This window comes from Pagrus major, chromosome 10, assembly GCF_040436345.1.
Source record: "Pagrus major chromosome 10, Pma_NU_1.0".
NCBI classification, from domain to species: domain Eukaryota; kingdom Metazoa; phylum Chordata; class Actinopteri; order Spariformes; family Sparidae; genus Pagrus; species Pagrus major.
This window is the reverse complement of record NC_133224.1, coordinates 9,194,930-9,221,600: the sequence shown is the minus strand read 5'-3', so window position 1 is coordinate 9,221,600 and position 26,671 is coordinate 9,194,930. Positions and strand designations below refer to the sequence as shown.

The 26,671-nt window shown below is 40.6% G+C and overlaps 1 protein-coding gene across 1 annotated transcript in view; it reads right to left on the bottom strand.

The window, feature by feature from the left end:
• Positions 1-26,671, bottom strand: part of rbpjb (recombination signal binding protein for immunoglobulin kappa J region b) — a 49,974-nt gene that overhangs the window by 3,558 nt on the left and 19,745 nt on the right. The window contains exons 2-7 of the mRNA XM_073475371.1: positions 13,682-13,720; positions 5,588-5,683; positions 2,988-3,153; positions 2,512-2,686; positions 686-823; positions 300-412 (exon numbers count right to left, since the gene is read on the bottom strand). Coding sequence (XP_073331472.1) covers positions 300-412; positions 686-823; positions 2,512-2,686; positions 2,988-3,153; positions 5,588-5,683; positions 13,682-13,720 — 727 coding nt within the window. The remainder of the gene's footprint in view (positions 1-299; positions 413-685; positions 824-2,511; positions 2,687-2,987; positions 3,154-5,587; positions 5,684-13,681; positions 13,721-26,671) is intronic.

The following is a 26,671-nucleotide window of genomic DNA, read 5'->3' as shown; positions in this document are numbered from 1 at the left end:
TAGAAATTCCAGTATCGTGACAACACTAAAAGGGAGATCAGTTGAGTGGGAAGATGAAAAAAGAGGGAAGAAATCAAAGAAATTGAAACAAGAAAGTCACATGATGAGAACGCTCAGTCAGGAGTGATGGAAAGAAAAAAGGCAAGAGATAAGGAAGGAGGAAAAGCAGTAAAGACAGATGGATAGACAGAGGAAAGTGAAAAGAAATCACGAATAACTGTACGACTTGAGAGGAACATGAGGGTAGCTTTGTCAGAAAGCAGCCTCTTCCTCGTCTCAAATGAAGCGTTTCTTTTTACCAGTCTGGGCAGGGCCATGCCGGTGACCGAGCACACCAGCTTGACCGTCTGGCCGTAGTGGATGTAACCGTCTCTCACAGTGAACTCTTCTCCTTCTGACTCCTCGTCGTCCACTGAAAACACACACAAGAAGAAAGAAAAAGTGAGCCACCCACGAGCCTCAACATTTCATGTACACACAAACCCACCGCCAAGCTATCAATCACCCCCAGTGTCTGTGTAATTACTATAATACAGCGTGGGTTACATTTACAGACAGACATGAAGACAACGTGACAACCTGTCAAACCACATTCCTCACTTTCCTCTGTGTGATTTTTCTAAACTCATTTGTGTAATGTTTGTGTAGCAGCAGCAGAAGTTCAGAGTGAGTGAGTGAGGCTTACACAGGTGGATATAGAAGGCGCCCCACTGCTGGGAGCTGGCGTGAAAGTTGCCACCCTCCACATGTAGATAGCGCGTGCTGACTGTTTGGGACCGCAGCCGGTTGAAGAGCGCCACCTTGGTCCCTGATGCGATGCACACTGCGGACAGACATATGACGGATGGGTTACATAATGACCAAACATGAGGTGTTGCTCAAAGGCCAGCTGATGTGTACACTACAGGTGTGCTACATACTGAAACTGGGTTAGTGGACACTAAGGTGAAGCTACACTGCCCTCTAGTGGTTGGAAATAATAAGGGAGTTGTTCATGATAATGATTAACAATTGTTACAGCGTGCTTTGAAAGAAAACATAAAAATGAATAAAATCAAAGTAAAATAAATAAATATTAAAATAAATAAAGCAGAGAAATTAAACAGAATAAAATACAAAAGGATAAAACAAGAAACATTTAGTGAAATAAATTGTGAAATGACTAAATAAGTCAGCACTTAAAACAGATTTTTAAACAAATCATTCACATTCAACACATTTTTTACATCCCCACAAAGTCAAAATCAGTGTTTAAGTGCTTTAATCACATACGTCTTGCACCTATATGCCAGTAACATATGGGGTTCCATTTGTGCCAAAAATATGTCGCCATGCGCACTGTCTATGTCTACTGAACATGTGAGAAGACATTTGTCTATGTCTATTAAACGTTGAACTGTCCTTGTGTCATTTGACGTTGTCATTACATTGTGTCGTCATGATGTGTCATCTGACAAAGTATTGTTATGATGTGTGTTGTGATGTGTTGTTTGACAGTGTCTTTATGTCGTTACTATGTGTCGTTAGTACGTGTCGTTACTACGTGTCGTCTTGATGCGTCGTCTGACAACGTCGTTATGCCTGGCTACTCAGTAAACTTTGAAGTTCAGTGGACACTCCTTAATGCAGCAAGCCACAAACTGTGTTTATTGCCAGAATTGGGACTTTTCATGGAGGGCATTGTTGCAATGGACACTGGTGACAGTTGGTCCTGTGTTTCCAGTGTAATTTTGTGTGAAACTTCTATATTTTGATGACGCATAGTAACGACGTTGTCAAACGACACATCGAGACGACACGTAGTAACGACGCATAGTAACGATGCATAGCAACGACGTTGTCAAACAACACATCAAGACGACACGTAGTAACGACATATAGTAACGACGCATAGCAACGACGCATAGCAACGACGCATAGCAACGACGCATCAAGACGACACGTCATAACACACATCATCATGACACTGTCAAACAACACATCACAACACACATCATAACAACACTTTGACGTCATGACGACACGATGTAATGACAACGTCAAATGACACAAGGACAGTTCAACGTTTAATAGACATAGACAAATGTCTTCTCACATGTTCAGTAGACATAGACAGTGCGCATGGCGACATATTTTTGGCACAAATGGAACCCCATAGTAACAGGCCCAACAATGGCAAAAAAGTTGACAACTCATCCTGTTATCAGGGGCGTAAACTAAATACTAATACAATTCTCTTATTTTTTATGATGCTGCCATGGATGTATATTAAGAAGGACTCTTGGCATGTAAGGGAACATATCTTGAGAGAGAGAGAAAAAGATATTTTAAAAAAGTGTTAATTAGCTTCAAACTAGGAATAAAAATGAGATATAGCTCTACAATGCAATGACTGATAGTGTTAGACACTGATGTTGTTAGGTGTAGGTCACATTGTAATTGAAAAAGCCATTTGCGAACAGGAGACTTTAGTGACAAAAGTATCTGAGGCACAAATTGCTGAAGACTCACAGTCAGCGTTTTTGAGGGACTGCTTCTTTTTGGAGGGCTTGGAGATGACTTTGATCCTCTTGCTGAGGAAGACACCGATGTCAGCGCTGTTGCCGTAGAACATCTTGACAGACAACATGAAGTGCTTTCTCTTGTCGGAGTCGGATATGTACAAGGTTTTGGCTGTGCAATAATTCTGGAGGACACGGCGGGAAGGGGAGGGCAGAGGAGAAATCAGAACACATTAGGGTCAGATTTTTCTGGTGCAAATAGATTCAGTTGGTGCAAGTTTTCTTTAAAAAATGTAAACAAACAAATACAAAACATCTGTTACATGTTTGTCAGCACTGTCAACAGAGAAATGGTTGGAATGAACAACCTTTTAAATGCAGAGTCTTCTTGTAATGCTACTGTAAAGGGTCTGGAGGTAAGGTGTGTGGCTATGTGAAGCTAAATAACAGAGTGAAACTGTGTGTGTCTCTGTGAGAGTGACGTACCTTTCCCTCTAAGTTAAGCTGCTGCATTTCTTGGTCGCTGTTGCCGATGCCAATGAAGGCGCAGGGCTGCGACTCCTGCTCGGAGCAGCCGTCTCGCTCCATCTGCTCCTTCTTTTTCTTCCAGCCGCTGCCCATCAGGTAAACGCAGGGAGGAGGGCAGAAGAACCTGGACACCGACACAAATATTGAGGATGTTTAATAACTGAAAGATACCTTTTTTCCCGCTCATTGATATTCACTTTTGTTGGCAAATTCTTAAAGTAGGTCCCACTTCAGATACCGAATATCTGCGACCCTATTTGCTCCTGTTCCAGTTAGGGTTGCAACGCACATTTTTTTAATAGTTTTTAAAGTTTTAAATTATTTCTTGAGTAATTGATTAGTCGTTTGGTCTTTAAAATGTCACAAAATGATGATTAAAACAAAAAATATTCAGTTTAATTAAACATTTATATTACCAAAGCTAGATTCAGAGGAATTTGACCTTTTTCAAGTCATCTTTGCTGCTCTAATTTCTGCCTGCTACTGTAAACAAAAGTGTTGTTTTAAGAGAAAGTGAAAAATATTGAAAGAAATCTTATTTTTGAAAGGCACATTTCAAGGACAGGAGGAACATTTTAGTCTGGTTGTCAGCATCTAAACAAAAACAAGTGTAGCACCTGTTTAAACAGTATTAAGATGACTATGTGCATCTCCTAATTTACACCAGAAGAGGGCAGACCTGTACTAAACTAAGCTAACCCAGACTCTGAGAAACCTTTATCAACATATTGTTATGCACAACTAAACTAAACACTCTTTCCTCGAGCCGTTTAGCCTAATTTAGCAGATGTTAAAACGAGCAGTCCAACATGAAACTGATCTGCTGAAACAAACATAAACCAGGATTTCAAGAAAAAGGCCACTTTTTTCCATTAAAGGATTTTAATACCTCTTATTTTTTCCTCCCTGAAAATACTTCCTACAAAACTCCATTAAGAATAACTTCAAATCAACTCATCACTGAAGCAGCGCACTTCAAATAAATCCATGTGCGTCAGTGTGGAACTGGAAAGCGGCCTATTTCGCAACAGCCCTGTCTGTCTCTGTGGGTGTTTGTCTACTTTCACCTCCTATAAAAAGCGCAGACAGAAAAGAGGCAGCTAGAAAGGGAGAGCATTTGCATTCTCCGTGCACCCACTTCTCTTGGGCTCCCCTTGTTACGACAGAAGTAATCAGAGGTGCCAGACAGCACGAGCTGCACCGTGGGGCTTTACAGGCCAGAGGATGTTGAAACACTGACATGCACGCAGGGGAAAGGAGGCTGACTTTGTATATGTGACTGTGATACAGCAGAAATCCCCTCTGGGACTAAGCAGACTCATTCAAACACTTGTCTGTCATCCTGCTAGATGGTTTATTGGTGCGTTGCCACAATCCAGCAACTTGTACAAGAATGCATGGGACAAGAGTGTTTGAATGTGACCAGCTGTCGCTTTAACTGGATAAGACAGCTACAATATCTGAGGAATTTGTCTCCGTCTCTTCTGTCTTTCTCCTCCAACTCTCTGAGGTGTCTCGGACTTGGCCCGCTGTTTTACCAAGAGATAGGCCTGATGAGATCGCAAGCAGCGTCGGCAGCCCGGGCCAAGAAAACAGGCGGAGGACGGAGTGCTGAAGAGAGTTGCATAATGAGCAAGAAGGGGGTGTGATGGGGGGGGGGGAAAGCTATAAAAAGTTTGAGAGTGAGAGGTAGAAAGGTGAGAGGCAAAGTTACAGGAAGAAAAGATGAGAGTTCAAGAGAGAAAAAAGAAAAAAAAAAGAGTAGTGGTTGTGAAAGACGGCCTCAGCTGAACTGTAAACCTCTGAGACCTTCACACCTCTCGTCCTTGAACCCTCACACCTAAATGCACCATGGTCTCACGGGTACACCCCCCCCCCCCAGGAGCCTTTTATCCCCCCTATCCCCATCGCTTCTTACTTCCTTTCCTTCCTCCTCTCTGTGGCCTTCACCTGAATGTGACCTCATGCGGCAGTTGCTGCTCTTTTCCTCCTCTGACCTCTTTTGATATGGGAGGTCAGAGAGGTCGAGTTGCCAACGCTGCCCAGAGGTGGAGCTGGAGTGTGTGTTTTTCATTCATTTCTTAGGCCTGAGATCCCCTTGAGTGACATACATTACAAATTTGTTAAGCATAGTGTAAAGAACTAGTGTAAAACGTTTTTTATTACAGAATGAACAAATAGGTGCTTCAAGGTTGATTTGTTCCCTTCGGACAGAGCCAGACTAGCTGTTTAACTCTGTTTCCAGTCTTCACGCTGAGCTAAGTAACCGGCTGCTAGCTGTAGCTTCATATTCATCGAAGAGATAAGCGAGAGGTGTTGATCTTCTCATCCAACTTTGAGCAAGAAAAGCAAATAAACACTTTTTCAAATTGATTAACTTTTCCTCTAAGACTGACAAAGAAATCAGTCCTGGTAAGATTTTCCATCAGTGAATGTCAGAAACCTTCTTCTCATTTTATCTTCTCAAATCCAACAACGCCCAATGATCATCAAGGCCTGAGGAAACCTTGATAACTGAGTCAAACCAGAGCAGAAGCTGCAGTTTCTATTTCACTCACCTTTTCTCATTGCCATAGGATTTCTGTGCAACTTTTGCATGCAGGATCATGACAGTTTGGTCACCTCGCTCCTTAAGGTAATTCCTCATCGCTTCTCTGAAAGATAAAACGGAAAAGAGAGAGAGAGTCGTTCATTTAGAGGCCAGCAGATGAGATGAAATGATAATGTGTATGTTGAGACTGATTCAGAGAGATCCTTGAGGGTCGCTGTGGGGACCGTACCGTGATGAATGCACAGAAACACAAATGCACACATACACTCGTAATGACCTCTGAAAAGCCTCAGAGCCGGCACGGTCTGCTAGCCAAAAAGCTATGTTCTCCCCCAGCTGGGTCCATTTGAGGTGTGGAGGGGGCTGAACCGTTAATGACCGGCTCAGAGGGACAGCGAGGAGCAAAGGAAAGGAAGAGAACAGAGAGAGGGGGGAGACAAGGAAGGGTTGACAGGGGTAGAAGAAGAAAAAAAAAAAGAAAACACCAGAGCTGAAAAAACAAAAACAGAGCTGAGCTCACCAGCAAAGATTCCTCATCTCGTGTCAAAATGTTGCAAGGGCCGCGCTCCAATTACTTCTGTCAACTCCGCCAAACCCTCCCACACCTCCCCCGTCCCCCTTTACACAAACAAGCCCAAAATCATTTTAATATCTGGGAGAGAAGTTTGTTGGACTGAGAAGCAAGAGGTCAAAGATTGGGGGCTTAGATGCACAATTAAGACGCATCACACATGGACATTAATGCACCCCGACCCAATCAGTGCACACGCACAGATGTCAGCGACACCTGACACGCCGGGGCGCTCAGAGGGCTTCCCACGCAGACACACACACAGCTTTCCACTCTGCCACGCAATACTAGGCCGCACGCTCGGGTTAGACAGGACCTTTGTTATGAAAAGCAAGGGGCCCCTTACAGTGTGTGTGTGAGGGAGGGGGTGACGAGGAGGAAGAGGAGGAGGACGGCTGGAGGGATTTTGGTTTATCCATTTCATAATGGACTGGGAAATGTTTTATTTCTCACCTCACTGTGTGATGAGACAATTATTTTCCTGGATGAAAGCTGCAATTTGAGCCTCACGGCAACCCAAAATTACACTCTGTTGTTTATTCGCTATTTTCCAAAAATAATCATCGTCTGCGGAGTGTAACTGAAGATGACAGAGGTGCAATCCTAGAATTCCAAACATTTGACGCCATTTAACTGATCCAACGCAATCTGATACCATTTACACACCACATGGAGAAAATTATTTCTTTTCCTGAAATAAAGCCAGGAGAAAAGGGCACAGTACATTCACAAGCTGAGGTTTTTCTTTTTTTCTTTTTTTTTTTTGCAAGGATGTGCTGAAGTATCTCACTTTTCTTATGTTTACATTCAATGACATAACCTTCCTCTGGGGCTGAAATGAGCGATACACTCGCCAGTGTCAGATAGAGACACAGTAGAGAGACTCAGCTCTGATTGATTATATGGAGTCAGAACCTGCTGATGTCAGACCTGCAGGGCCGGCACATGTCACTGGACACCTCTGATGATGTGACAGGACCTGTACGACTTGCAGGAAGGGTGACATCACAGATAAAACAAAAGACTCATATACACACTCACGCACTTTTTTTTTTTATATACGGCAGTTTGCGTGTATATCAGCGTTACAATAATGAGTCACTTAACAAGAAATGAATCAGCAACTACGGCGTTTTTCTAATATTTTATAGTCCAAACAATTAATTGATTCATCGAGACAATAAGCAACAGATTAATCAATAACAAAAAAATGATATTAACCGCAGATTTCCAGAATAATCCACTTTCACAATCTCTCCCATTTACTAGTGTTCTGGTAATCAAACTGCCCTTCTGCTGTGTGTTGTGAAAACACAACTTTCTGCTTATGTTCCGTTTCCAACGTCACCTCACAAACTCCAATTATCACCTCTTTAAATCAATCCCCCCCAAAAAGAATAAAAGTTAAGTCAGCCACAATCCCCCAGCTCTATAATTAATGTCATCTTTTATTCTCTGAGTAAATATTCACAAACATTGCAGCATAGTTATTCTATGACACCAGAATCTCACAGTGGTGTTGGGTAGGCTTCGTGCGACAGCCTTGGCTTGTGGTTAACACTGTTTCACTGCTCACCAAACTGTTCCAGACCACTGTGGCTGAGTTGGGGAGAGACCGTTCCCCCCCTGTCAAGACAGAAATGCCTCACCAGAAGATTAAGCTTTCACTTGCAGCCGTTCTAAACGTGCTGTCATCGGCAATGCCCTCTTAAGCACGGCTACCCACTTCACAGCCACCTCTGAATAACCTCTGAATAGATAACAAAGATGCCCCAACATGTGGCAATGATCACATGAAACTGAATATCCTGGGATCAAATGATTAACCCAGCGGTGGGTCCGTCTTTACAAACTCGTGTCATGTAGCCAAGCATTGTTCAAACCCACAGAATTTTATATTAAATTCTAGTGGGGAACCCAGCGTTTACAAAGATACCAAATATGTCAGGCTGAATTTTGAGGGAAAGTGTATAATATTTTCTTCAAATTCCTTCCAGTGTAATGTTGCATTGCAGCCATAAAAACCATGCCATCGATATTTATGAGGCGATGACGTAAACCGTAAAAAAACAAAAAGTTTAAGGATGGGGAAATTCAGGGTGAAATCATGACTTTAAAGGGACATTCACAAGAGGGGAAAAACAACCACCTAAAAAGGGAACAAATGACAATGACACACCCAATGTGTAAAACGCAGATGAGCACAAATAAACTGTCGTCAAAATGAATAAGGCTATTCAGTTTAAAAGTGTCTAGAAAAATATGTAGATGTGGCTCCTTGTCATCATCTAAACAGAACTGGCCATTTACTAGTGAGCATCTTGTATGCTTGTGCCAGACACATGACACAGCCACACCAGTATTTCATGCACCATTCATTGCCATGCTTGAGTAGTAACTGGGTACTTAAAAACCAATAAAAGGTTAAGCTCACTGAAAAACGAAAATTCAGTCATCTACTCACACCATGTTGGGTGAAATGATGATGGAAAGTCGGATTAAGTTTTGTAGTCTGCAAAACATTTCTGGAGCTTCACAGCGAAAAAACAAAAACAACTGAAGCAATTCACCTAAACAACTGAAGAAGATGTGGGCTGAAAAACAACAGTAAAAATGTAAAATGGCTCCATACAGCTCATCCGATGTAAACCAAGTGCCAGGAAGCCCTGAGATCCCAAATTGATTTGAAAAGATGTTATTTATACCCCTTTCCAAGCCAGATTCTTCTCTGAGACTTGGATTACACCAGGCGAGCTGTATGGAGCCATTTTATGTTTATTTCAGTTGTTTTTTATGTATCTACTTCAGTTTTTTACGAGAATGCGGCAACACTGTTTTTCTGTGAAGCTCCAGAAATGTTTTGTGGACCAGGAAACCTTTCTGGACTTTACTTTACATCATGAGGGTAAGAAGATAATGACTAACATTTCATTATGGGGTTAATTTAACCTTTAAGGACAGTGATAAAAGAGAGAATGGAAATCTGATAGTAGTCCAGCAAAGTTTTTATGAGATGAGGTACAGTAGGGAAATGATAACAGTAATGATGTTCGAGAAGCTGCCTGTAATCAATGACTTCATTATCTGCCCGTAAAGACAAAAATGTGATGCAACTGTTGTAACAACTGGCACAGGAGGGGGAAATATGTAGACGAAAACAAAAAAATGATAATTGCAGGGATCAGTGACACTGAAGGGGATAAAAGGGACGTTAGAGTAATCACTCATCTCTTACACATACTGAAACACACACAAGAGATAGAGATTAGGTCTCTTCCTGAGAGCTGAAAGGAAGCAGAAGTGAGAGAGACAGTGACCAGTGCACAGCCTGACTTCCTATGCGAGAGTAGCGTGCAGACACACAAGATGACACAAAAGTCAGACATGTGTGTATAAATAAGACTTATGAATATGGAGGGAGAGTATTCATTAAAAACACTCCAATACAAATATATCTAGAGTTAGACACAGAAAGAACAGTGCAAACTGGGAAATCAATGTCCTATTGCATCAGATTTCATCAGAGACAGGAAGTGAGTGTAATGGGCACCTCAATCTTGAACTGAAACACACACACACACACACACACACACACACACACACGCGCACACACGCGCACACACACACACACACACACACAAAGCCACATCCACATGTAATATAAAAAGTTGCGCACAACGAGGGGCAGGCAATGACAATGCAAACATGCATCTATGCAAAAAAACGTTTTTTTATCGGCAAGGTTGGCAGTTAAGCCACAAGCAGATTTGTGATGCAGATGGTGACCTGAACTAACAAGACACTTGCACAGTTAATCAGGCCATATATGCAACATGCAGGAAATACCAGCGAAGAAGAGCTGAAACAACACAACACAGGAGCAAACAACCACACAGAGAGAGTGTCACACATAGTGGTGGACAAGGAGCAAATGGCACATGTGTTTGATGGCTGTTTTTTTTTTTTTTTTAGGTGAAGAAAATGTGCGAAAGGGTATTCATTAAAAAAGAAGACGAATATGAGGAGGTGACAGATGTATGGAGCGAGGAAAGGGAGAAACAGGTTAACATACAAGAGAAAACAAAAGAGGAAATGCTTGACAAGTGAGACAAAAATGTGTCAGACAGATTCATAAAAAGAGATACATATTCAACAGCAGGCACTACAGGGGGTCGGGCGAGCGTGCAAGTGTGTGTGTGTGTGTGTGTGTGTGTGTGTGTGAGAGAGGAGGGGCTAGGTTAAGCCAGGCTACAGATGCAGCCGAGCAGACAGGCATCTGTCCTGTACATCTGCCACAGCGTCTACAGCAGAGTGGGGCTGTCACAAGACCCCCTGTGAACATACACACTCAAAACACGCGCGTGCACACACACACACAGTGGAGGGGCATATTAAAACACACGTGCACGGTGAAATAGCTCAATTAACATGATCAGACTGCAATTAGTGTGCGCCCTCGTGAATCACAAAAGGTAGATTACACACATTCGTGGTGTCAGGCTCGGGGGTTAAGACATCAACAATCAGCTGCTCCAGGCTGCCGCTCACCCTCCACTTTAATCTATTCTCCACTTGTGAATCTACGAGTGGTGACCTAAAGAGAAGAGCCTGCACAATGTCTGATGTCTGACCTCCAGAAGGCCCTTGTGAGCCTCTAAAACGCTGATAGGAAGTTGCCTAAAACAACAGGATCGTGCTATAACTTGGACCAGATCACAGCTCTGATGTTATACTGCACAACAACAGTTTTAAAACAAAGAGCAGTGCTGAAGAGACAAAAGTGTACCTAAAAGCATCAACAGCCATTGAGGGAAACAAATAGATGTTTATACTTTAAATTCAGTGCAAGCTGAATGGCAGATGTGAGGGCTGCGACTAAATATTATTTTCATTGCAGATTAATCTGGCAGTTATACTCTTGATTAATCGATTAGTCATTTGGTCTATAAAATGTAAAATGGTAACAAAAATGATTCGTCTCGTTTTGTCCACAGCCCAAAGATATTCAGTTTGCCGTTACTGAGGAGGAAAGAAACCAGGAAATGTTCAGATTTTAGAAGCTGGAATCAGAGAATTTTGACTGTATTTCTCAAAAAGAAAAATGTCAGATTAACAGATTAGCAAAATAATAACCACTAACAGATGAACCGTAGTCTTTTCACTCAAAAAGATGGAGGGAAAAAAATGCAAAAGAAAATTATTTTAATTAAAAAAAATATCAGGGTCTTATTTTAGTCTGAGTATGGACGTTTTCGATAACTAAAAGGCTGTTTCTATTGAGCGTTTGCATGTGAGGCGATGGATTCTGCAGAGCTGTTGTTTGGGTGAATAAGCCCTTGAAGGGGCGGCTCCCCTAACAGAGGAGGCAGCTTATCCCGCCTGTATGTTCATGTGTTGTGTCTGTTTGTGTGTGTGTCTGTCTGAATCTAAGATCTGTGTGTGTGTGTGTGTGTGTGTGTGTGTGTGTGTGTGTGTGTCATGTATTGCATTTCCAGTCGAGTAGCCTTCCTGACAGGGAGGCCCTGCAGGACCCAGAGAGCTTTAGCTGCCCTAAAAAGCCCCTGCAGGACGGTGCACTGTTTTAGCTGCCTGATAGAAAACCATGGGGCTGCAAGAGGAGGGACAAGTGGGTGTGAGTGAACATGCAGACACGAGGACACTGAGCCAGATACAAAGAGACAAACACAAAGAACACGACACCGGGAGACACAAGGGTACAAAGACACTAACACACAGTAAAGTTGTTGTGTTTTAAGCCTTTAGGCTGCTGGGTAAAGACTGCTTTGTGCCCGTCATATTTCTGGCCATCGAAACCATCACACAAATGGACGGGCCTGTGCAAGCCAGCGGACTGGCAGCACATGAATGAAGAGGGGGACACATCAAAAAGGTGCTGGGGCCCCTTTTTCCAAAACCATGCTCGGCTGTTCCAGGCACGACGCAACCCCTCATTTTCCCCGCTGAGCGCCACGCGCAAACGACGAGCACATACGCACACAAACACGCAGGCAAACCCATGCCCGTTCCCAGTAACAAAGAAATAAAACACCAACAAGCAAACAAGTGCACACACACGCACACACGCACACACACACACACACACACACACACACACACATAAATCTCCAGAAGCAAACCACAACATCCATCAACGTTATGTGTTCACCCAAATGTTGCTCCAAATGACTTGGAACAAACATGAGAGGAGCAGAATAATCAAAAACTTGCAGCGCTGCTCGTCAGAGCTGAACACAGTACAGTGCATACAGAGTGCAAGTTTAGACTACAAGTCCTCAGCAAAGGTGAATTATTGCTTCTCCGTCTTGTTTCTCTACAGACAATGGGGTTCATTTCAACACAAGCGTATTAAAGAATGTCCCAGAGGACTTGAAAGTGAAAAATTACAGAGATCTAACTAATAAACAATCAACAGCAGAGCAGAAATGATGTAATACAGCAGGAGTCAACAGATAACAGCTGTCCAGTGGTGAAAGTATGTACGATCAGGCCAGCAGTGCACAGTAAAGCTACACATGCAATGTTGTGGCATTGCCAAATTAATGTGCTTTTGTTGTGGCAACAACATGCAGCCAATCAGCACTGTATTTATTCTCAAATGCATTTCTAACTTAATCAACAGTTTTAGAAAATCATCACTAGCTCCTCAGAGCCCGAACCACGGATTTTATGCAGTTGGTTGTTTTTAGTACTGGTGCGCCTAACTTTTTTATAATTGTGCACCAGCACATAACTTAGCGTCACCCAATAATATATTTTAATTTGATTTCTAAACACATTGTGTAAATGATTGTATACAGGAATAGGTGGTTGGTGTTTGTTAAAAATATTTTATACATTTTTTAATCTGATCTCTAATCTCTAAATACCAGGTGCAGTGGTGCGACCAATGAAAATGTTTAGTCACACTTGATAGATATTTCGGCACATGCGCGACCCAAACAGTTGCACCCTGGAGCCTCGCACAGCTGGAAAAATCCCTGTTAAATTCTTTTGGTGAAAAGGATTGACAATTACAGGCAAGAACTAATTTTCCTCGCATTTAAATGGAAGTTTACACTGAGACTCGTCGACTCATTTCAGAGAATGAAAACACTCAAAATTGAGCATAATTTAATCTGTACGGTTCAACGTTTTACATAAAAATATTGCGTATATTATATCTGAGATGCAACTTGTTTTAGGCAATTTGACAAGGATGACAGTTCAAATGATGTCACTGTAATTAAAATGTGTATGTTAATAAAACTGGTGTTTCTGGTGCCGGCTAGTGAGGGCAGTTTGCAGTTGTTTTTAGCTGATTTTAAAGATCTCTCAAAAATCTAACAAAATTAACTCTATTCTTGAATCACTATACTAACAAGAAACCCTCTACACATAGGTAGACATACAAATACCACTATGACAATACAACAAGGTCTTAAGAATGTGTGTGTGTGTGTGTGTGTGTGTGTGTGTGTGTGTGTGTGTGTGTGTGTGTGTGTGTGTGTGTGTGTGTATTCATGCACTCACCTTGTTAGGCGCTGTGGCTGAGGGCGCTCCCCGAACTTCCTGCAAAGACACAAAGTGAGAAGAAAACATGAGTGGGCTGGCTATCAACCACAAACACACACACAGAGTAAACACTGCATTACACAATGGTGCACCTACACACACTCACACACACACACAGCTTGTCACTGTGGCCTTGACAGTGTGTAGCAGCACTGTGCTCAAACAAAGCCAAGTGACAGGACGTGTCGGTGGATGTTTTTGTGTTTTCATGAAAGCAGGCAGGTGAAAGCAGGTGTACAGACACTGAGCTTTATTCAATGTAACTCATGTTGATGGCATGTCAAAACAGGTTGTGCATCATCAGAAAAATACACTGTTGTTTCAGATTTCATTTACCATTTTAGATACTATTATTATTGCAGAATAAAGTGAATTCCTTGATGGCAAACTGACTATTTATCTAGGTCATCTAGGTTTTTACAGCTTTAACCATCTAATAGATGTGGTGGTGATACAGACCTCATTGTGCGACAATGCTAAAAAAGCAAACTGATAACAACAGCAACAGCTCTCTGACTTCATGTGTGCCGATCTGAACTGTAAAAATGGAACAAGGGCATCTGATTTGATCATTTCCTGACACTGCTTTCAGTTCAGTGGTGCATAATCGCTGAGGGCAGATTTCGCTTGGTCCGAGGCAACATGCAGCATTTTGAAAACTAGATGCCGCTGGGATTGTAACAGGGTAAATGCTGCTGTATTCTAAAAGATATGAGATGAGATCTATTAAACTCCTGATTCCAGTCTAAAAATAAGACACCAAAAACAAGTGACACCTCTTTTAACATTACAGACAAAACAAATTATATAGATTTTGGTCTCTCTAGCAGTCTTTTGCCTCTTTTTGGTACAGCCGGCGAATCGTCCCCGTCCTTCGAATAATGATTTGGATGTCAGATACCATGGCAACGGTAGAAGCTTTCTAGCATTTGGGTTAGCCCTCGGACAAATACTTCAAATAAATGGAAATTTTTGTCAGCAATATTAGTAGATGGAAACTTATAGAAGTTTTTTTTCTTCTCTTCTGCCCGTAGAGACGTTTTCGAAACCATCGTTTAGGCTGTTTTTTTTTTTAAAAAGTCCTGCTACCTGTCGAAGGCATGACACAACGGAAACTCAGATCAACTTTCCGCTGAGTATTTCAATCATATTTGACAGTCACAGTTAAAATGCCGCAGGTTGCATAGCAGCAATGAGGCCCCTGACACACTTCAACATTTAAAGAAAAGTGAAGGGTGATCCCTGTCATCTAAAACTGAGAGGATGACACATGAGTGACAACTTATTTAACTCTTCAAGCATTTCTACATTTCCCTGATGTCGTCTCTCCAGTGTTTAATCATTCATTTTCACTATTATGACAGCATCATATATCTTTGCTCACTCCAAAGATACTATCCTAAAGTTCAGTGAAGTGTAACTGAGTCATACCTGAAAGTCATAGACTGCATGTAAAAGGAAACCACTGCAAACACCACAAAAACGCCGTAAACGTAACATCACTGCCGAGGATGACTCTTTTCTGGTCAGCTTCTTTGTGTTGTTGGTAAAGCAGTGACGTGTACAACCTGTACTCTGAACTTTTTTATGAGTAATAACTGATCGACACGACATGCAAACGGTATAATATTTTTTACACTGCATGTGATAATTCTTGAACATATTTTCTGAATTTTAAGCCACTTCATTTCTTTGTTTAATTAATATGCAAATTAGCTTAAGTGGTAATTTTAACAGAGAAAAAAACTATATTAAAAAATGTAGACAATGGCCACTGACAGGAGCACAAGAGTCAAAAGCAAAAAGAGTGGAGCAGAAAAATCTACTTCCTTTTGTTTCACCTGAGGGTGTTAACACTTCACACGTTTGTCATTAACTGTCAGTCAGTACAAAGCCCTCCGTTCAGCCAAATAATCACAGTCTTATTAGTCTCATAAAGTGAAATTACAGTCTGTGTCTTGGCACGTGCAGAGGCTGGATTCCCTAGTGTGAGTTCCACCTGGAGAGCTTTGGCATTGTGTCAGTTATTGACACGCTGGCTACCGCCTTCAGCCAGTATCATCCATAGAGAGCCAGAGCTCCAAGAGCATCCCAATATCATTTACTTCTGGAAATACTGCAGCTAAAGCAAACATCCAAAAAAAGAAAAAAACACACCCTAGAACATGTAGACTAACATCTGTTTAATGAGACACCACACTTAAATTATTAATATACAGGCAGTAGACTTTAAAACATGCTTCCTGGTGATATTTTCACATTTTTCTCTGTTATTTTGTTGATTGGTCAGGCGTCAAATTCATCAAGTTAGGTTCACTGTTCGCCTCATTTGTAATCTAAAAATGTGAGTAAAAAAAAAAAATCCATTTGGTACACAGTGCACTGGAAATGGAGCCAGGAAAATAGTGCCCTGTTTTCTATTTACTGAACCGAGAACAATGAGAAGAACACCCACACGCTGTCTCGCTTACTGCTAAAATATTTATTTATACAACATTTTGGTCTGTTTGGCCTTCATTAGGTCAGACCGAGAATCACTTCTGAATTAGAACATGGCACCAAGAATCAGAAGCAAATCAAAGCTAGGTGTTTTTCTTCAAAAAAAAAAGAAAAAGAAAAAGATCAAGATTGATATACAGAGCAATTGCTGCAGCTCTAAATCAAATCTTGAGATTCCCAAAGATTCCCACCCCCATCATTTGCATCATGTAAATGTGTATTTATGGGACATCCCTGCAGCCGGTAAAGACTGTCAAACTATACGCTTTAAGTCATGAAATTGTGGGTGTTGGTTCAAGGCCAAACAGGGCAGCACAGTGGTTCAGTGTCACCACATACATATACATACACGTACATATTGTATTTAATAACCTTTAGATCCTAGTTTAGTGAGAAAAGAAATTGTAACATTTTTCACAATAAAAACCCCAGACACATGTTCTACTAATTGGCTAATTGGATGGATGAACTATTAATTGTTTATTGGTGAAATGAAGTCACAGGTTGCCTCTCAATTCAGGTCATATTTCAAACAACACTAAAGGCAACATGGAGAAATACGCATAAATCTGGGTTCACCATCTGACCGCTTTAGTGTATTATTTTGTGGTATTAATAATGATAAAAAATAATGATCAAAAGAACTGGACTCGATCAACATGCAGCTCGCTAACTGTGCTACAGCTGCGACTGTGAGGAATATTATGTGCTAAGTTCATTGCCTGTGATCCGTCTGCTGAGAAGAAGAGCCTCATGGAAATGATATTAAAAAAATCTTTACTGCATTAACAAACAAAATTGGTTAAAGCAAGTTATTTGGTGTTTTCAAAGACATTCTATGAAGCTGAGGAGGATTATTCTGTTAGTGCTCAGAGGCTGCTGGATGCGAGGCTGTGAGCCGTCTGTAGTTCTACGGTTGCAGTTTTTAATGAGGTCTCCTCCTCTGGAGCAGGTTTTGGACTTCATGGTGAAGGCCTGCTGCAGGTTTACCGCCAGGTTGGTCTCATTGTCACATGTGAGCTGCAGCTCTGTATGCTCTCGGAGACGCTGCTTGGATCTGTGTGCACTCAATGCGCCTCTTCGTGTTGCGCCCTTGACATGCCCTCTTCCAGCTACAAAATGTTTTTATTCGTTTTTTTTTTTTTTATTCTCGCGAAAATGGGAAATACTTTGAAGTGTATTTCCAGGGATACTATTTCATGGAATTAAACCCTCATATGTATTCATGTCATCCTTTTGGTCTAAATGATTTCTTATTTCTACATTTGAATGAATGCTTCACAGGTTCTGTTTTATTCTATTTTGCCTCATTTTTAGCCATATATAAGCTCAAACGTGCTGAAAAAGAGAAAAAAAAAATGACAATGCTTCTGAAGAAGGTTTCTAGCATGTTTATGCAAGCCAGGGGTAACATTTTCATGCAACAGACATGCGCTGCCATTGGCTGGTTGTCTGCGACGGTACCCAACAAAAACTGACCCACACCAAAAATTCATTGCAGCCGAATTACTTCTGCTCCTGTTGGTGTTTGTGGGAAACATGCAAATAGTCGCCATACATGTCAGCAGTTCTGGATAGTCGCCGCCCACCATTTCCACTAATTTGGCTGCAGCACGGACTCTCTCTGCTGAAGTATTTATAGCACTAAGTATTTTGCTTGCAATAACAGTAGTGAGCAAGCAAGCACAAGATAGCCAGCTAGCTATGGGTCCATGCAGCTCTATGCTGCATAATTGTGACAGTTGTACAAAGTATGCTGACAGCCTAAATAAGAATTTACAGTTCATTAATGGTGAATAATAAAATTATGTATTTTACCATATACATAATAAAGCCTAGTAATAAACTTTGATGTTTAAGATTTACTAGAGTCTTTCTGCTGTTCTCTGCTACTAGCTAAGAAAGGAAAAGTAATATATTGTTGTCATGTAATAGCCTTGTTATATTTAGCTTTTTATAAAAATGTTAAATTCTATGCCCTCGATGTTATCAACTTTTCCTGTTGGTGGTTAAAATGCTATCGAATGTAATTTTTTTAAATCCCAGTTTCATGGCTAAACTAATTTCCAGAGCTTGTGACAAACATACTGAGGTCAAAGTCCCCACAGCGTTCAATCAGCCTCTTGCTGCAGCAACAACAAACGATCAAGAGCGTATGTCACTGCAGATATGTGACAAACTGTTCTTAAGCAGCACTACAATGCACATACTGTAGGTTTGTAGCAAAGTTAAAACACTGCAACTGTCCTTTTGTTTTCTTTAATAGCTTACTGACTACATGGAAACATTTTGAGTGCCTTCCTTTTTACAGCAATGCACCACTTTTCAGAGGTAACAAACATTGACCTATCAACATCCGTCTATTGATGCACTACAATAACATGCAGATAAAGGCACATGGCTGGCATAAAGAGGATGTAAGCAGCACGTGGATGTGACTGTATGGAGGGGTGTGTGTGTGTGTACATGTGTCAAGAGGAGCAGAGTGTGTGTGAGTCAGTTTTTCTCCTTATGTAGGATGTGGTAGCGTTGCATGCTGCTGATAAGTATGTCAATACACCTTACATGCCGTCAGTAAACACACAGATTGTGTGTCGCTCGTCTGGTGAGGGGTTTTGGCACGCAGGCATGGTGCGAAATTGAAAAAAGCGGCACGCAAACACAAACAGAGGGATGAAAATAGCAATAAAAAAAGCAAGGGAGAAGAGGCAGAGAGGGGATAAAGGGCAGGAGAAAGCGAGAGAAACTGAAAGCATGATTGGTGCAAGAGCCAGAAGGAGGGAGTGGAGGTGGAATAATTATAAAGGAGGGCAATCAATAAGGTTCCCACAGCGAAACACTGATGCCTCAACTGGCTAATGGATTCCAGACGGCTCTCGTCTCCCTCCCATCCTCCCCCCCCTTCTTAACCTCACCCCTTCCACTGCAAAGACGGAGCGATGGAAGAGAGGATACTGCAGGGAGTGTGGGGTGAGATTAAAGGCGAGGCAAGAAGCGGATACGTTGTGGAGGGAGGGAGAATGGGATCTACGCCGAGCTGAAGTGGAAGGATTTGGTGGATATAGAGAGAGAAAAGGAAGGTGAAATAGGGGAGAGAGGGCGCAAGAAACATGAATCAGTCGAGGCTGCTTTCACACGCTACTTTTTGAAGATTTTGTAGCATTGATCATAAAAATAAAAGCCTTATGAAAGTACAATATGCATGCATCAAAATTCACATCCTTAATCTCAAAAAATCTTCAAGTACTTTAATGGGATTCTATGAAACTACTGTGGACAGGAAGGCCGGTTTTACTGTGAAGGAACAATGTGTGAAAAAGAGGCGACGTCGGTCAGATGTGTTAAAGAGTTGGGTTTGCAAGTTCTGTGAAAAACCGCTGTTTTGTATCACCTCCACGCGCTCACTTTCGACACACTCGCTCGAGAGACAAACACCAAGACAAAGGAGACCAAACACAGGAAACCGCAAAAGGTAGATTTGCAGAAAGAAAAGAAAGGCATGGGGACTGTTGCATCTGCAGTTTATGAAGGGTAGGCCTGAGTATGAAATGGCATGCATGGTGGCAAAGTTCAAGAAAGTTCAGGCACAGAATTTTTGACTTAACATAACACATAAGTGTCAAATCTGAGTTATATCAATTGTAATGAGCTGCATAAAAGCCAAAAGGGTCATTACAGTCACAGAATGACTTAAAGCCTTCTTGTCCATTAAAGTAAGATAGTCACTTTTGTCTTCCCGTAACACTTTTACCGTTTCAAATATGTATTTTTTAAAAATGTTTTTCAACCTTTTATTTATTCATGTGGCCTATTTCTGTTCTATAATTTTGTTTTCCGCATTTTAATCCCATTTTGTGAGGCACAGAGGGCTCCATCTCTGCAAAAGTGTGACACATGCAGCTATTTAATAAGTGCTCACACCCAAAATTTGTCTCATCTTTTTCCTTTGCGAATAATACCCTATGACGTGAGCTGCAGCACCAAATGCAGCCAACTGTGAGGATGAAAAGGGACTATTTCTTTGCCTCTAACACACACGCAGACACTCTTAAGTGAAGCCGGAGGTCAATGGAGGAAAAGGAAGCTGTGTTAGATGAGTTTTGTCTAATTTGCTCTCCATCCGTTATCACCACTCTCCCTTCCCTCCTCCTCACCTCCTGCTTACTATCACTGATTCCGCAGGATACAACGAGGCTGACAAACACTGCGGTCGAGCTGCAGTGGTGACAAATCAAGCAACACGATAGGATTCACTACAATACTAGAGCATACAGAGGATGATACCAGCAAGAAAATAGCAACACAAACACATGATTACTGCTGAAACCAGGTCCCATTTATCAATTATGTACTAATGAGGACAAGAAAAAGAAGCCAAAGCATCAAATTTAAGACAAAAAAAGCAAAATACAAAACAAATACAAACTTCTTCATTTAACATTGCCACCAACTGCACTATTTCAAATGTATTTTAGCAGTATATGATGTGAAACTGTTGTACTGGCAGCACTTCTGCCATTAAAAAATCATCAACCAAAAAAAGAATATGAGGAAGCAATCATTTTAAAAGTCAAGTAAGTCTACTTTACAGATTAATCTTCAACAACACTACTGGAGTTTGTTGGCAGTTTTGTTAAAACAGAGCTTACAAAAGTCCAAACTGCATTAAAAGTAAATATTTCTATGCCAACAACACTGCTTCCAAATCAAATAAGAGTTATTTTGATATCAACAGCACATGATAAAGATTTTTAGTTGTGTAAGGAAAATTGCTGCTTTTCAAGCCTTGTAAACCACTAAACTCATGTCCCATACACTCCTCGTCCCTTCCAGGTCTGTTTATGAAGCCTGAAATAGGCCCTTTTTACTTTGCCGATATCCCATTAGGAACATGATAGGCCCATTAAACAGCAGGTAGCTTACCCTGGCATGGTTACTCATGGGCAAGTGTGCCAAGGCCAGTGGAGTGGTATGAGATGAGACAAACTGTTGTTCCATCTACAGTGGAAGAGGATGTCCTGACTCGGGGCTTTCACTGGGAAGTGAGAGTGATGTCACTGTTGGCTCACAGGGTGTTGAGCCTGTGTCTATCAAATACTTGGTTGTCCTTACACAATTTTTAGGAGGGCATCAACTTTGGTAAATATCAAAGCAGGACAAATGTTTGCATTAAACTGCCAACGGAGCCAGAAAATAGAAGGCAGGGGCATAATCCTAAACTTTTTCGGATTTATCAGTTAAGTCAATCAAAAGAAAATGAATACCAACTATAGTGATAATCAATTTTTTTGTTTCAGTCATTTGTCAAGCAAAAATGTCAAAAAGTTACTGGTTCCAGCTTCTTTAAAGTGAGGATTTGCTGCATTTCTATGTCATTTTTGGTAGTACATGAAAAGACTTTGGGTTTTGGACAAAAAGAAACAAAAGAAGACAAAAGAACAGCACTTTGGGCTCTGGGAAGTTGTTAAGAGCACTTTTTGCAATATTTTTGGACATTTCATTAACTAAATTAATCGTAGAAATAATCTGCAAATTAACCGATTAAAATAATCCTTGGTTGCAGCCCTAATGCTAACACCAGACAGTCAGACTTCATTGGGACCCTATTTAGTAAACAATTCTGGTTTCAAATACAGCTGCAACAGTAAGTCGATTAATCAAACTATTTTGATGATTATTTCACTCATTTTTCAAGCAACAATGCAAAACACAAACATATTTGCTAGTTACAGCTTCTCACATGAGAGAATTTGATGCTTTTGTTTGTACTTTATGATATTTAACTGAAAATCTTTTGTTTTTAGACTATCAAACAAAACAAGTACGTGAATCCATCTCATTTCATTCTGGGAAACTAACATTCATTTTCACTATTTTCTGACATATAACAAACAAAACAATTAATAATTCAGAAAATAATGGAAAGAATGGATAGTGAATTACTTGCAGTCCTAGTTTCAAATTTGTAGCATAGAATCTGATACTGCCTCTTTATAGAGAGAAAACGAGTTATTTATAAATTAAAAATACAGTGAAGCAAGCTTATACTCTAAAAATCCTCTTCTATTTGTAAATTTTACCATTACTTTTGAAATGTAGAGGTAAGCCACTTAATCAGATAACTATGGTTATCAGCAAGCTTGGCTTTGGTCGCGGCTGCCACTCAAGCGGGGATGTACCCAACTGATTTATATTTTCATTCATCTATTAATACTGGCCAATAAAAACTCACTTTTGGTTCCATCTCTAGTCACCGGGCAGGTTTCCTGTGCTAAAATTCATTTTGTGTTGGTCAGACAACACTGACATATTTTTTATCTGCTCATTAAATGTCTAACTATACAACAACTTAATGTTTGTAACAGTTGTATGAAGACCAAATGATATTTTTAGTGATGGTATTTTCTATTGTCCACTCAAAACCAAAGGCTAACTGAAGGTACCACTGTAAAGAAAAGATGTTAAACTGTAGCTGGATTTCAGTTCCATTTAATCTCAAGGACGATGGCTGGCAGAGGCACATTGCTTTGCTTCATCTGTTGGCTTGACTGGCTTGTGACTGACAGAATGAGGGTCCTCCTAACCGAACCACAGAGAGCACTCACTATTGGTTAAAACTTTTCAGACACAGACAAAAATCAGAGAAGTAGAACGTGGAAGTATCACACACTCACTCCCGTCATGTCACCTGCTTGTTTGCCTGAACGCACACATTAATCTGACTGAGACACGAAGGGAACATCCTTCATGGTGTAAAAGTTTACAGCCTGAGATTTCCAGTCTGATGCAACTTTGCAAAGCGAGATTGTCAGCTTCTCTTTTTACAGTGATGGATTACGTTCGCCAACCAAATTGTTCTCTGCGCTGGTTGGAACTAAACTGTAGCCCGAGAGCCATGGGAAAATTGATAAAAGCTCCTCCGTCCTGCCAACAACAATATTCTGAGGGAAAATTAAATGCTTGTAATGTTTTTGGAAGTATGTAGGCTTTAAAATGTTAAGAATAAAACTGAATATTGTCTTTCAGGAGACTCCTTCTTCTGCATACCAGTCCAAAAATATTACAGTAAGCATTTAATAAACTAACACCACTGGCTATATTGAAAAACCTACCGCAGATTAGAAATTCTACTCACTTTATTCCCAATATAAATTTTAATAATATAAATTTGTTTTGGCTTCTTTAGAATACACACACAGATGTCGACACATATGCAGAGGCTGACAATCAGACTGACACTTTAATTTCTCAGAAGCTAAACACAAGAGCAGTCGGAGGGTGACAGACCATATTTTTGCGGTAGCTTATTAAAACCCCACACCTCTAACCAGCAGCAGGCCCGACTTGAAAACTCAGAGTGAAACTCCATACCAAACCTCCCCTCAGGCCTCGTTCACAGAGCACACACGCAACCACAAACTCATAGTGAGCATCTCTGGGCCGAAAAAAAATTGTCAAATCTGGACCAGAGGCTGGCTGACTGTAAGCGGCAGACACCCAGTCATCTAGAAATGAGATGGGAGTTATCGCAGTCAAATGGGCGAAGATTTTTATTTTCAATTTATCAGGATTCTATAAAGATTCTGCTTTTCAAAGTCATGTATCTTTATTTGATCTGAAGATTTTGGCCAGTGGTCACAATTGTTGATAGTGGCCAGCAATAAGACAACCACAATTACTGTGTAGATAAAGATTCTACTTCACAACAAAACATATGACCCTGTTTTTAGACTGAAATGTCACAACATGTCAGCTTTACGAGAAATTTCAACAATATAAAGACAAAAATAAATATTCAGCTTAGCAAAATGCAGCTTTTTCTAAAAATCAGATCAATGTTTTAAAAGTCAACTAAATCTTACTTTGGTTTGTTTTACTGGAGGGCATACATGAGGTGCCAGCATCACCTTTGCAAAATATGTTGGCAAATGCAAGGCTCCAAGTGAATGTCCGAAATCAAAGTGTTTCTTTACTTTATTACAATCTTTAGTTTTAAGTTTAAAGTATTAGCATTCAAAGTACAATTATTACAAAGTTTTACAATCAAACTGTACTCAGCTGAAGTACTACAATACATTTATTTACTGTAAACTTGTTGTCAAATTAAACAGCTTCATGTTGGTCTGAACAGAAATTCTCAGTTTCAGTGCTGCACTGTTAGCTTTGTTAGCACTTAGCTCCCTCAGCTAAACACACTGCAGGAACCACTAACGCTAACAGCTAACAAGCTCTCCTGACGATTTCAACAGTACAGGAGGAAAAAGGGTTTGTCCCATGTCGACAGTGAGTTAAATGCCTACTCTCAGATTTCAATTCGTCTTATTTTTCTTTGGTGTAGCGCTGAGTAGCCAGGCAGTGACAGTAACTATAGCAACAACATGAGAAGACACGCTCAGTGCTTGGTTCAGTTATTTGCTAAGCAACAGCCACGCATACATACATACAGAAGTAAAACAGGATGCCATTAGTCTCAAGACCTGCACAGTTTCAATTTTGTTGCTTTAAATTGTTACGACTAAGAAATGACTGAAATTAAGCATTTTTAGATTGATCCCATAGTCATATTTACCTAAAAAAAATACTGCTGCACACTGAAAAGGCAGAATTTAATTCATTTTTTGTGCAGAATATATGATGTTTGATTAAATATATATCTAACACACTGAAATAACAGCTGCAGACTGCCGAATTTGGCATATCTTATTTTCCACAAGCCACTTCATGCATATACTGACGGTCCTGGTTAAAAGCCGTTACGTTGATAATCTTATATTATCTTATAATGTCAAATATATCAAATCTTAGAAAATTTGATATTTTATCGATGAAAGTTTAACTGTGAGAATGTGACTCCTGAAATTGGAATACCGTTTATGTTTAGCTTGTTGTTGCCACAGGGGAAATGAAAATGAACACTAAATGTAGCTCTAACTTTCATTGATAAAATCACTTTTCAGAGGTCTCTCCCACTTAAATATACAATCTGCAAAGCACAGATAGATTGAATAATAATAGAATAAAATTAACCTCTGGGTGGAGCACGGAGGGAAAACCCAGGGGTTCTCTCATCGCTCTTTGACAGGTAGTTTGACATACGAGGTATTGGTGACAGTGGGATGGCAGTTGCTATGAATAGAGCCTCGACCACCCACCTCCACATGCTAACACACAAACACGCGTTAACACACGTCAACACATGCACACGCAACGGGGGGTTGATTGAGAGAGTGTGAACCCAGCCTGCCGTTCATACGGGGATGTGTTTGACAGCTGTGACTGACAGTCCAAACAGTGCGGAGGAAAAAAACACACATCAACACCCGAAGGCTCAGAAGAGACCGAAATACACACCCTGACATGTCCTCAGCACTGTGTGCTAGACTTCTCAAAAGACACATGCTCTTATGCAAAAAGTGCACAGATACACATACAGCTTTTGCTCTGTTGCTAAGGCATGTATCTGATACATCTCTAATGAATCAAACAGGAGAAGTTCAATTTTCTGGGTCTCACAAACTTTTCTGTGGTAACACAACAACATGACCAGATTAATGTTCTCAGACAATATCAACTTTGAGAATTAATATTTTGAAGGTCAGCTAAGTTTTATTACCAATATTTTATTATTGTTTTTCTGCTAATAGTTACAATATTTTTTTTATTGCCAGAAATTGTTTATTGTTTATTATTTTTTTCAGTAGGGAAAAATGCACAATACATGTATTGTATCAAAGCTGCTTTTCATCTGTAGCCCTGGGCAGATGTTACAGAGGAAAAGGATCAGTTGTGGCTTATTAAACTCTTACACTGTGTAAATTAAATACACCAAAAAAACATCACATGAAAAACTAAGAAAGGAAACAACTACCCTGAGACAAACATCTGAAAAACAATACTACATTCTCACGAGGGATCTCACCATCAGCAATCCCAACATCATTAAACACAGATTACAAAGGAAATTGTTTCCAGGGGACACTAAAAAGGGATGCACATGGCTGGGACAGCTTGTTGTTGCAGTGTTTGTGACTCTTGAAGTTATTGAAGTCGACTATCCATCAGTGGTGTTGGAATATGAGAAAAAATGTTTTGTTTCTGGGACAAAGAGCATGCCCTGGTTGTGTGCATCACTTTTTCGCACCCCCTGGAAACAGTTGTCATCTGCACTTCTTGCAGACTTTGTGATATGGTTGCGTTTTCTCTATTTGTATGCGCTTTCTACTTAAGTTGCAGGATGTGGAGCTCTTATGGCCACCATAAAAAAACACTACAAGCACCAGAAACAAAGGGAAGGATCAATTTCTTGTTGTCTTATGCCCCATAGTCCACAATATGTTTTTTTTTTGTTACATTTTTGACAAGGTGCATTCCACCTATAATCAAAATCCAACAAAGCTATACAGCTGTTGAGTGTTGCAGCAACATCCTGAAAGAGGGGCAAGAATCCAG